The 11,477-nt window shown below is 38.8% G+C and overlaps 2 protein-coding genes across 2 annotated transcripts; both read right to left on the bottom strand.

Moving 5' to 3' along the window:
* Positions 1-1,132: 1,132 nt before the first annotated feature.
* PIGY (phosphatidylinositol glycan anchor biosynthesis class Y) lies at positions 1,133-1,445 on the bottom strand. The gene has a single exon (XM_044082725.1). It carries the CDS (start codon positions 1,443-1,445, stop codon positions 1,230-1,232), a length of 216 nt encoding a protein of 71 aa, XP_043938660.1. The 3' UTR covers positions 1,133-1,229.
* A 122-nt stretch (positions 1,446-1,567) lies between these two features.
* PYURF (PIGY upstream open reading frame) lies at positions 1,568-10,613 on the bottom strand. Its single transcript, XM_044082723.1, has 2 exons — positions 10,353-10,613; positions 1,568-1,712 (listed from the first exon to the last, which is right to left on the bottom strand). Exons 1-2 carry the CDS (start codon positions 10,547-10,549, stop codon positions 1,568-1,570), a joined length of 342 nt encoding a protein of 113 aa, XP_043938658.1. The 5' UTR covers positions 10,550-10,613.
* Between the last annotated feature and the right edge of the window lie 864 nt (positions 10,614-11,477).

The following is an 11,477-nucleotide window of genomic DNA, read 5'->3' as shown; positions in this document are numbered from 1 at the left end:
GAATGGCTTTTGGCATAATACCTGCCGTCCAATTGTCATTTACAAAACTGATAGTAAACCACTTTCTCCACTAAAGTTTACATTTTAAGTACCTTTTTTGCAGCTGGTAGAATTCCCTTTCCACTAAATCTTTCCAGGTCATCCTTACTCCCACAGCTCACTATGAACAACTGTTACTATCCCAGTCCTCTCTGCACCTGGAAGTCCAGATAATGCTCTGCCTCAGATCAGTGCCCTCCTGGAAGAAGACAATCTCGGCGTGGAAACATCACTACATCTGGCTAAAAGGGAACATAAGGAGGTCTCATGCAATACCATCCCCTGTGCTCATTGAGGATATTTCCTTTGCTTTACCCCCAAATTGCTAAAGGATTCAGGTACTCATTCTTGTTTGTAGCCCAAGCTAGAATGAAATGTGCTCCTCAGTAGACTACGACCATCTTAGTTACTGTAGCAAGAGGTTAACATCTAGCCAACTTGGTAGCATTCAGGAGACAAAGCTAGCATTTCTCTCCCATGTGTGAGCATACATCAGCTGCTCAGCCCCACAGTGGTTGGATCTCTCAGGGTCAAGGTCCATTAACTGAACTCAAGTTGACTGGGATAGCATTAGGGCTTCATCCTTCTGTAGCATGCAGACAGCGAGTTTATGTTCTTTCTAATAAGTCACTTTAAGATGGTCTGCATTCTACTGCAGATCTTCCTGGCTTTGATCTAGCTTCACTCGCCTTACACTAGATACCTCTTCTAATCTTTTTTTTTTCTTAATTTTACTGTCTGTACCTCTTATACTTGCTTTTGCACTTAACACATTTTAACAGCATTTCACAGGTTTTGTTATGCACTTCTATCACATCCAATGAACTTTCCATACAACCTTTAAATAGCAGGTACTCACAAAAGCAGATACACTAACCCATATGGAGAACTTAATTTCTACTCTCTTCTATTAATTAAACAATGCCTTGCAGATATATACACACATATAAATAAAAAGCAAATGACGGCAGTGTTTGGTACATCAGTCGAAGATTGTGTATATTCCAAAAATGTGCAGTTTTTCTGATTAAACAAAGGCTGCCAAATGAAATGTGTTAATTAAAATTAAATAAAAATGTAAAAATACACAATATGGGTCATAAATATTTATTTTTCCAAAGCACACATTTAATAAACATTACAATCACTTTTGTTTCAAGTTAATTAAATGCATTTTATTTCATAGTCATTTAATTATGCCTAAAAAGTTTAATACCCATCCAAGTCCAGAGATGACAAAACACATAAACTGGAATTGTAATAGGAAGGAGAAGGCTATAAAAGCACAAGCTTGATGTACTGGTACAACCTTGAGGAAAATTCTCATCTACTGATGCAGAATAAAACAGACCACATAAAGACAAAAGAGGAACAAGCACAGTCAGAGTAGATAGGGATGGGAACATTGTAACTGCTGTCAGATGTCAATTACTTTAGTTATACACGTTAAATATACTCTTTATGAGCTTGGAAAGTAGCTGTCTTTTTTTTTTTTTTTTTTTTTTTTTTTTTATAAAAGAGTTATGTTTTATTCATTTTTTTCTTCCTTTGTTTTGTCATCACTTCTGCGAATCTTTCTTGCATCTTGTGGAATCAGATTAGGAATACCATTAAGTATTGGATAAGCAATCCCCAGCTCCTCATTAATTAACTCATTGTTGGACTCATCATACCTAAGGAAACAAATTCAAATGAGATTTACATTTCCATCTTCAGAAGTACAAATACTGCTGTTTTAAAACCTACAAATCTTATCTATATCCCTAACTTATGCAAGAATGTGCAGTATTTACTGGAATGTACATATAGAATGAATCAACAGCATTCACCTCTTAAATTTAACTTCACAAAAAGAAGGCTATGAAAAAGATATTCTGCAAAAACTCAACAGCAGCACTTTATGTTTTAATAAGCAATTATATTATTACCTATAGTGGCACAGTTGCAGAAGCAGGCACGTGCTCGTGCACACACACACAAAATCCAGACAGAAATCAAAGTTATAGCTAGTACTATGAAAATGTCAGCACATTTACTTTAACATGACCGCTGTGAAGATTATATATGAATTTCTTGATCAGTGTACATCACAGAAAAACAAATACTGTAACTAATATAAATGTACATAGAGAGTCATTTAAAAGGGCAATTAGCTTCCTTGACGCCTGTCAAAGGAAAGTGCCTTACTAGATGCATATTTCTTTGTCATTCATAAACTCTTACCAGACTTTCTGACCTACTTTTTGAAAACAAATAATGACTAGAAAGGGTAGGCATATTCCCCCTTTCACAACAATGAAAACAGAGGTAATCCAGAGGGCTCAAGTGAAGACTGGTATCCCACCTGTGACCCAGACGGTAACAGGACTAACAAGATACAGAGTGCAAAGGATTAGTCTAGATAAAATAATTTTAGCTGGCAAATCTAGATGACAGTCTCTACTTAACCGAATAAACTACTAAAAACTTCAGCAAGTTGTCTATTTCTCCCACAGGGAGGGTATCAGAGAGAGAGAGAGAGACACAGAGAGTCTTCTAGATCTGTTACCTGTACAACAACGAGAGAGAAGCTAACAAGAAATGACTAGCCTGTTAATTTGACCTTAGCTGCAGGTAAACATCACAGATATTGGTTTAGGCTATCCAATCACCAACCCTTTCATTAAATTCGACTTCTGAATGAATAAGCAAAATCCATCACTCAAACATATGGTGCTCTGTCCTCAATAACCTTTTCTTACACATCACTCTTAGGACACTGCAATGAGAAAAGAAGAATTTCTTCTGCAGCATCCTCCACTAGACAGAGTATACTTTGCATTCTAGCTTTAATAAATCAAGGAGATGTAGAGAGACCCATTTCCATAAAAAAAAAAAATCACTCATGAAAGAATTAGAGTATATGAAAAGTCCTACTGTGGGCACAAGTCCAACAGCAGCATGGATTCACAGACAAGGCAGTGTCAGACTGATCTAGTACAGTTTTCTTGTTACACCAAGTAAGAACTAAGCCATTTTGCTCTGGATTACAAACTTTTTCTTTGTTCTCATTCATCTAGTACCAAGGCAACAAGTCACCACAAAAATGACCAGGTTCGATATGCAAGAACCATTGGCTAGCACAGATTACATAGACGAATATAGTCTTAGGCATAGTTGTTACTACCACTTTGAGTGCATGGAGTGGTCAGTGCTCCCTTTAGTTCTTCAGGAAAGATTCATATCCTTAGACATTTTGTGACTAACAGCATGTTGTTCACCCAGTCACTTCACTTTTTTACTATAACTCTCATACCTTTCATGCACTTCAATTCTGTCTCAGTTCTAGCTCTACGTCCATCTGGACCTCTTCTTGGAACACGTATTACTGGTAGTGCCTGAAGGGAAATCTTATGTAATACTCACCATACAAACAACATAAACCATCAAACGGATAATATCAAAATACTTTTGCAAAATGCCACTGGTACTTGACAAAACATATTCAATACTTTGACTTATGTTTTAATCATAGAAATCCTTTTACTGTATTTGACTGAAACATCAGCTTCTTTATTAGTGATATAGTGCCTGTTGCCGATTGTGGCAGCCCTTTGAGGTAAGGAGGTGGGCCTGTGACTAGGAGCCAGTGTGTGCAACACTAAGTCAATGGTTAGAGGCAGCCTTCACTGACCAAGTGCACTTCCATGCACTTATGCAGAAAAGAAGTCGCAGTGATGCTGGTAACATTACTTCCAAGCCCAGTAGAGGGGTTAGACTAATAAAAATGTCATTACTGGGATACTAGCAAGAGCACAAGCAACCCATGCGGCTGTGTAAATGAAGCCCCCAAACAACTTGTACCACTGTATTAGTTATTTAATTTCACCCCGGGGATCACGTCAGTCACCCTGCTAGACAGGGGTCCAGGGAAGTAAATATTGTGGGAAGAAATATCCAGGGAATTGTTATGGCTAGGCTTGTATAGGCCCTAGGGCCGATAGGTTCATGGCTATTTGTTTAATGGGAAAAATCTAACTGGGTCACACTAGACCCCTTTTCAGTGGAGGCCTGGGGGAAAACGCTCCAACAAGTAAACATTAACTTACACACACATACAGTCAACAGAATGTAACACTGAACATACAATATTAGACAAAAACTAAAGGCTAAACTGAGATAAAAAAGACTACAGCATGGATCATAAAACATACAACATGCATATTTTCAATTCGTAAATCAAAAGCAACAATTAAAGGCAAGAGAAAATGTTTAGAGAGAAAGACAGTACAGACAAATGCATTACTTTCAGCAATTTAGATGTAGAGTGAGAAAATGGGTAGTAAAGTAAGAATGAAAGAAATTATGATTTAGTAGTAGGAAGAAAAGAGTTATAGGATGTTGATGATCAGATAAGTATTCTATAGAGAGGAAGAAAATATATATTTTAGAAGAAAAAAAGAAAACATATTATAAAAATGTAGCCTGGAGGAGTTGGATCTGGATGGACATCCTCTACTACAAAATGGTTCAAGTCCAATGGGGGATGGTTGATTGTCTGCAGGCATGGGGGGAAAAACAGAAAAAATAAACACGACTTACATTCACTATTACTATATACGTGACAATAGCATTCAGCTTTTAATTTCCATAATCAGGGCAGAGTCAAAACTAATCAGAGACTAGATCACGGACACATTTCGGTACTATTAACTTAGAAATTTGACAGAATAAGGAAACATGCATTTTTCTGAAATAAAAAAATATCTGTTAATTGTAATCAGTCAATATTTTTTGACTGCAGCCAACCATCTTTTCTCAATGAATCAGCAATTTTAAGAGGGCTGGAGTAAAATTCTGAGAAAAAAATCAAGGCCACTTGAAAGGTATGTGTGTGATCTACTTAACATCTGAACTCTGGCGATCCCGATTTACGGTGGGAAGATGGAGGAGTAACTTGTTCATAGGTTTATAGGTAAATTGCTCTAGTGGGCCATTTTAAAGTTAGTGAATTTCTCTTTCTATGCTCAACTTAATCTATCCCATTTGGTTAGAGGTTGGCCTTACTCATCCAATTGTCAATAATTAATACATTACCCCTAATTACTATAACTAGGATCACACCATAGATAATCTGAGGTGACTCATGCACATAATAATGCATTTAGGAGCTGCATCTGTTCATTAGTAGTACAAGGGACAGTGCTAGGGTAAATTTTCAGTTTCCTACTCAGAGATCCAAGTTGTGCTTCAATATGGATGGATATGAGCTTTGTTTTATGTGGATGGGAGTCTGTTCCAGAGCTGTGGTATCCTTTGTGAGACATACCTGTCTGTCCAAACGGTTTGGTTACTGTTGCAGAAGAGGTTAAATCACTACACAAAGTATTTATATAGCCATGTGACTTGCTGATGTGCAGTAAATCCATCAGTACTAGGTGTGAGGATGCTTTGTACGTCAGGCACAGGTCACCTCTTAGCAGTCTGTAAACTACAGAGTATAGTGACAAGGCTTTGAGTTGGTCCAAGTATGTTGTTTAAGCCTTGTATCCTTTTAGTAAGGTATTTCTGTGGGCATGCCAGTTGTTGCATGTGTCTGGACAGACATGCCAAAGGGGCATTATATTTAATGACTGGCCTAATGAAGGCCGAGTAAATGGGGGCAATGACATTCCTATATCTAGACACAATCCCTTTGTTTATAAGCAGTGCAGCAATGGACATTTTTTTTTTCTTTTAAACACCTTTATTGAATTATTTCCTGTGACATTTATATAAAAGTAATCAAACCATATTAAGTTCACATTTACAAATGTTACATGCCACATATATATTGTTATACAGCATATAATCAAAGCAATAGTACATAAATTGATCAATTCCTGGCCTTCTCTTAAACCTCACACTCCTCCTGCAAAACATTTTCTGCATGTATTGTTTCCACATTTTCCATTGTTTCTATATAATTTACTCCTACCCTTTTTAAAGATCCTACTTCCTGTTCCTCTCTCTCTCTGCTACAACATTCACCACCCAAACTACAATCGGTTTATAGGTTGGAACTAGCCTATCACCCCTAGGGCCTATACAAGCCTAGCCATAACAATTCCCTGGCTATTTCTTCCCACAGTATTTACTTCCCTGGACCCCCTGTCTAGCAGGGTGACTGACGTGATCCCCGGGGTGAATTTCCTATTTCCCATCCAGTCATCAAGGTTCCTTTTGAAGAGGGCCAAAAAGGCACTCTGTTTGACATGTATGAGCAGTCTATTGCAGAGTCTGGGGAGTCTTTTGTTCATTGTGATGACAAGGTTTAGATCCCTGGAGCATGTGTCTCTGAGGGATTGTAGCATGTTCAACAGCTCTGCTGAGTAGTCGATATGCGACAGAGTATAGGTGGAGTTTTTTTTTTAGAATGTCAGCATAGGGCATCTGCTTTAGGCCTGTGATTGTTTTAATGAGGTATTTCTGTGGCCTTTCCAGTTGTTGCAGATGTCTTGAGAGGTACATACCAAATGGGGCGTTGCGTTCTATAATGGGTCTAATGAGGGATGAGTACAGTGGGACAATGACCTCCTTTTTTCTGGATGAAAAGCCCTTAGTGATGAGGTGTGCCACATAGAAAGATTCTGGCTGTTGTGGCAATGTGGTTATCGAAGGTTTAGATTTTGATCTCCATCCTCCAGTAATTGCTTCCTTGGCAGCTACCAGAATTAAACTTAACAAGGCCTTACTAAGTTTAGGCAACTCGGAGCCTCCATCCTAGCTCAAAAAAAATCATGTCCCATAGCCACAGTTATCCTCTCACCCATCACTCCGATAGATCACTCTGCAGGGAACCTTCAAAGTCCAACAACACATCACACTCTGAGAACACATACTTCCAGGCATCTCCCCACCACACCCCCAAAACCTGGCATCTACCCGAGGAAAAACTCTCTGGAGTCCACCAGTGGTATAAAGTAGCCATGAAAACACTTCCAGGAAAAACCTTAAATCTTCTAGATTTTGCTGCATACTCAGGAACCACATACAATATTCTCGTGTTGTTTCTCTGCAAAGTGCATATCAAATTGCTCCTCTGATCAACTCCCGCAGTTATGCAATATTTTATGCCCTACCAATTATCCCTTCTTAAACAGCAGCCTATGCTCTAGATTCAACTGAAAACTCAACCAGTGCAGGTCCTACATTCAGGATTCCCCTCTCCCCCTCTATACTCTGATATCAAACCCTGATTGACCAGTCTGCATTCCAAATGTACTCCCTGTCTCCTCCAATTTCACTACAGCTTCCTAATTATCTGCTCCCATAACCTTGGTCCCCCTGCCAGCCCTCTTCAGCCCCCTTGCCCACACCGGGCACCAACTGCAGTCATCCCTACTGGCAAAATTTCTCTCCTCCACTCCCGTGTTGACCCAGCTCCCAGTACACTTTCTGCTACTCCATGAATATAACATTCTACATGACTGTTGTTATTTTCCTCAAAGATCTGCATCCAAAATCCCACTCCCTCCTAACTTAATCACCCCCCAGTTCACCATCATCCTCCCCTACCTTGAATTGTAGCTTTTTGCCTGTGCCATGTACAAAGGCCTGCACTGTGTAAGTGCTATAATATTCCTTCAAACCTTCCCATCCCATGGCAGGAATAACCCATCTTACCCAACCCCTGCCCTCCCAAACAAAATCCCCCAACTCTTTATTAATTACTATCCACAACATCCATTCTGGTTGACAAAAAAAGGCCTGGCCCATGTATAGAATCAAATGGACTAACATTTTCAGTACTTGCATCCTGACACTCACATCCACAGGAAAGAGATGGCAGCCTCCCAGCTCCTGTATCATCTTTTGTTCAGCCTCCTCCCAAGTGTACCCCAGGCACCACAAAATAATAATCTTCAATCCATAATCCTAAATACTTCATGTCTCAAAAAACATTGGTACTGCTGAACCAGTCTACATGTAGGCACACAGGTCACAGCCACAGCACTTGTTCTATCCTCATAGACTTTATATCCCGAAAAAAAAAAAAAAAACAAAACAAAAAAAAAAAAAAAAACAGAACTGTCTCAGAATGTCCCACAACACTGAGATGTCCTTTTCTGGTTCCACCAGGTACAAAACAATATCATCTGCAAATAAAACCAACTTCTCTTGAACACCATACCAATTTCATCCTTGAATTTCTGAGTCCCCCATTTTCTTTGCCAGTGGTTCTAAAAATAACACAAACAAAGGGGAAAGAGGACATCCTCACCTGCCTCTCATCTGCTCAGACACCCACCAGACAAGAACCCTCCCACTCCGACTTCTTACACATCCCTCCAATCTTATTATTGTTTCAAGAAATGTAAATGATTCCATTGCCCTACTTATAAAATCCCAGCTTTACTTATTTATTGACATCTGATAGAGCTTACTCTTGCTGAATACTCTCCCTACATCAAGAGCTACCAATAACAGCAGTGTTTGCTTACATTTGGCAATGGACATCTGTTGGTCAAAAGACAGGTCACTGTCCACATAAGTTCCAAAATCCCAAACAACGGAGTTAACTCTTAGGGGCATATTGTCAATGTGGTAGTTCCCTGGGATAGAGGACTTCCTAAAGGATACAACAATGCATTTTTTTAGCATTTTTGATACCAGTTATTTATTTGGTACAAACCTTATTGCTCTTGACTAATCCAAACTGGGACAGGTCCAGTGTTTTTAAGTACCCTGCGCCCTCACTGATTAGTCCCATGGTAAGTCTTTCCATAGCTTTACATATTAGGCTGGTCATGCTTATGGGTCTGTAATTGCCTGGATCCGTAGACGGTCCTCCCTTATGCAGGGGAAGGACAGTAGCTGTTCCCCATTCGCTTGGCACAAAACCTGTCTGGAGACTGTTATTGAACAATGTTGTTAGGGGTGTGGATAAATAATTCTTCATGCAATTTAAGATGCATCAAGGAACTTTGTCAGGACAGATTTATGTATTATTTTTAGCACTCTTAGGACTTTGTCTTGTATGATAGCTAGAGTCATGTCAGTTTCAGGTTTATTTTGAGGGACTGACGAGGGGAGAGTGGGGTAACATTACAGCTACATTTATAGGCCAGTAGGTTCATTGTATCCTTAGTCTCAGTGTAGGTAACATCTTTCACAATCAGCTCAGCACACTGCACTTTAAGATTATGAAGCTAACTAAAAAAAGGCTTTGTGATTGTCTTTGGCTTGGGTAGCTATTTTACCCTCAGACTTGGTTTTGGTGGATTTTATTAAGCTCCTGAGTTCAGGTGTTTATTTTAGCGACAAGGATTCTGCCATTTACAGAATTACTATTCTTACTCTAGCCTTGACAAAAATTCTTTCCCTTTCGTTGTTTTCACCATGTGGGTTTGTTTTTGGGATTTACCCTACTCTTGTTCCCATTGGTCCGTCACTGACAACACAACCAATGCAGTCACTGCCGCACTTGCAAGCAAAAGGTGACGTGTTTTAGTAATATGCAACTCCTAGGAAACGGGATCTAAGAAACGAAGATCCAATAAAACTGAAACCATAAATTAAAAGCCGAATGCTTTATTACTTTTCAGAAAATAATGCCACGAAACAGTTGACCCTATACAATACCGACAAAGAAGCTTTGAGCTGGGTTAGTTGACTTACTTGTATCTTTAAAAAGTACATCTTTATGAAAACAATTCCGCAAAGCTAAATCCGAGGGTAAAAAAAAAAAAATCAAAGCACTAAACCTATATAATAGCCATTAAGAATGAGAAAACTACAACTCTAGCCCTAAAACTACTGTACCAGTACTACCAGTGAAAGAAGCTGGACCGAACGGTGGAACTTGTGGTCGTACTTAAGGAGAATTCAAAGAGTGCCAGCCCGATGGAAATCTGAATTATCTATGGGTTTACTTTTCTCTTTAGGTAGTACTGCGGAATGATATGTAAAGGACGTTTCTCGTGTACCCGCCTTTCAAAGACATTACTCATGCAGTTAGGAGACTCCAAACGTCTACTCTACGGGTAAACGTTCGGAGGACTTAAACTAGTCAATTTATATTGTAGCAACTAACTAAAACATCAGGGATGAAAAAAAAGAAGGAAGGCCCCAACTTTTAAACACTCACATGTAAAGTCGTCTGTATTACAGGATTTGCGTTAAGCTGCTTTCCACAGAACGTTAAGTCTAAAACTGTAACAACATTGTTTACAGAAATACTCTGTCCAGACAAACAAATCACATAATTATTGAGAAGCAGAACAACATTCTGAAAAAAAACGGAGAAATACGCATGGTGATTATTTGACAAACCACTGGCGACATGAAATCACCTTAAAGGTTTCTTGGACAGAGGACAAACTAAATAATCCAGTAAAGTTGAATCAAATGCAGCCGGCTCACTCTTGTCTGAAGCTGTACACCCGGACAGATGAAACTGCTTGCGAGTAATAGATAACGATTTTAAACAACCAGCGTTTACCATACGTAATCCTGCTAAACCCAATCTTCCATAAACTATCTGCAGCATGATCCTATGATGCAGTTGCTAGTAAAGTAGGAACACTATTACTCTCCTTGTATCTGCCCGAACAACTACAGTTGTAACTCATACCTGTTCTATAGCAAAATTTGTCCCAAAGAGAATGCACCTGCATTTCTTTATTCCTAGTTTAGGCTGTAGGTCTCCGTTTGAAGTTGACCTTGCTGTACACTGCTTACCTGTAAACTCCCTCTCACCTGTCTTCGACTTTGCCTCATATATTATTTTCACTCTGTCCACCACAACACTTTTAATTTTCTGGTAAATTAGTGAAGATTATAATCAGTTGGAAGTGCCAGACATTACAGTTTCGCAATTCCAAATGTTAGAAAATACGTTGATTCAAAATCTGTTGTGTGCTATTAATTATGTGTAAATTCGGATAGTATTTAAAACTGCTCCTGATTTGGAGCCTTTGTTCAGAATTCTTGAGCAAAAAGTTTAGAGGCATAACTGCACTTGTATCCATTTTAGCAAATAGTAATCCAGGTTTGCATCAGTTTCGCTAGGGTTAAAACGCTCTATTTTGATAACAGGAGTGAGAATGTTTCTGTTTTGAAGAAATTCAACTATTAAAATGATATTTACTTAAAACATTACACACATCTCCGTTTTAGCAAGAAATCACAATCCCAGAATCCTAACAACAGTTGAAACAGTCCTCCATTACTAGACCTCTCATAGATCTATCATTGTTAGAGCATTAACAATCTTGTCACTATTTTTTCAAAAATTCATAGCAGCAGCTTAGAAAGAGGAGCACTTTCTTACTTTATTTATTACTTATTTTACATTTGGTTACCGGGAAAGTCCGGCTCGACATGGGTCCTTTTTCAGCTAAGGCCCGGGAGAAAAGCTCTACAATTAACATTTACTCACACAAGTAGTCTTCAATTTAAATTCACACAGTACAGTA

Source organism: Protopterus annectens, chromosome 9.part0 (assembly GCF_019279795.1).
Source record: "Protopterus annectens isolate FY-2018-M chromosome 9.part0, PAN1.0, whole genome shotgun sequence".
In the NCBI taxonomy this organism is placed as follows: Eukaryota; Metazoa; Chordata; order Ceratodontiformes; family Protopteridae; genus Protopterus; species Protopterus annectens.
This window is presented reverse-complemented; position numbering and strand designations above follow the sequence as displayed.

Coding starts and splice junctions, on each gene's coding strand:
- PIGY (XM_044082725.1), bottom strand. CDS start 1,445: ATGTTCCCATCCCTATCTACTCTGACTGTGCTTGTTCCTCTTTTGTCT.
- PYURF (XM_044082723.1), bottom strand. CDS start 10,549: ATGCTGCAGATAGTTTATGGAAGATTGGGTTTAGCAGGATTACGTATG. Junction 1,713..10,352: donor CTGTCCAAGAAACCTTTAAG/GTGATTTCATGT, acceptor TTGTTTCCTTAG/GTATGATGAGTCCAACAATG.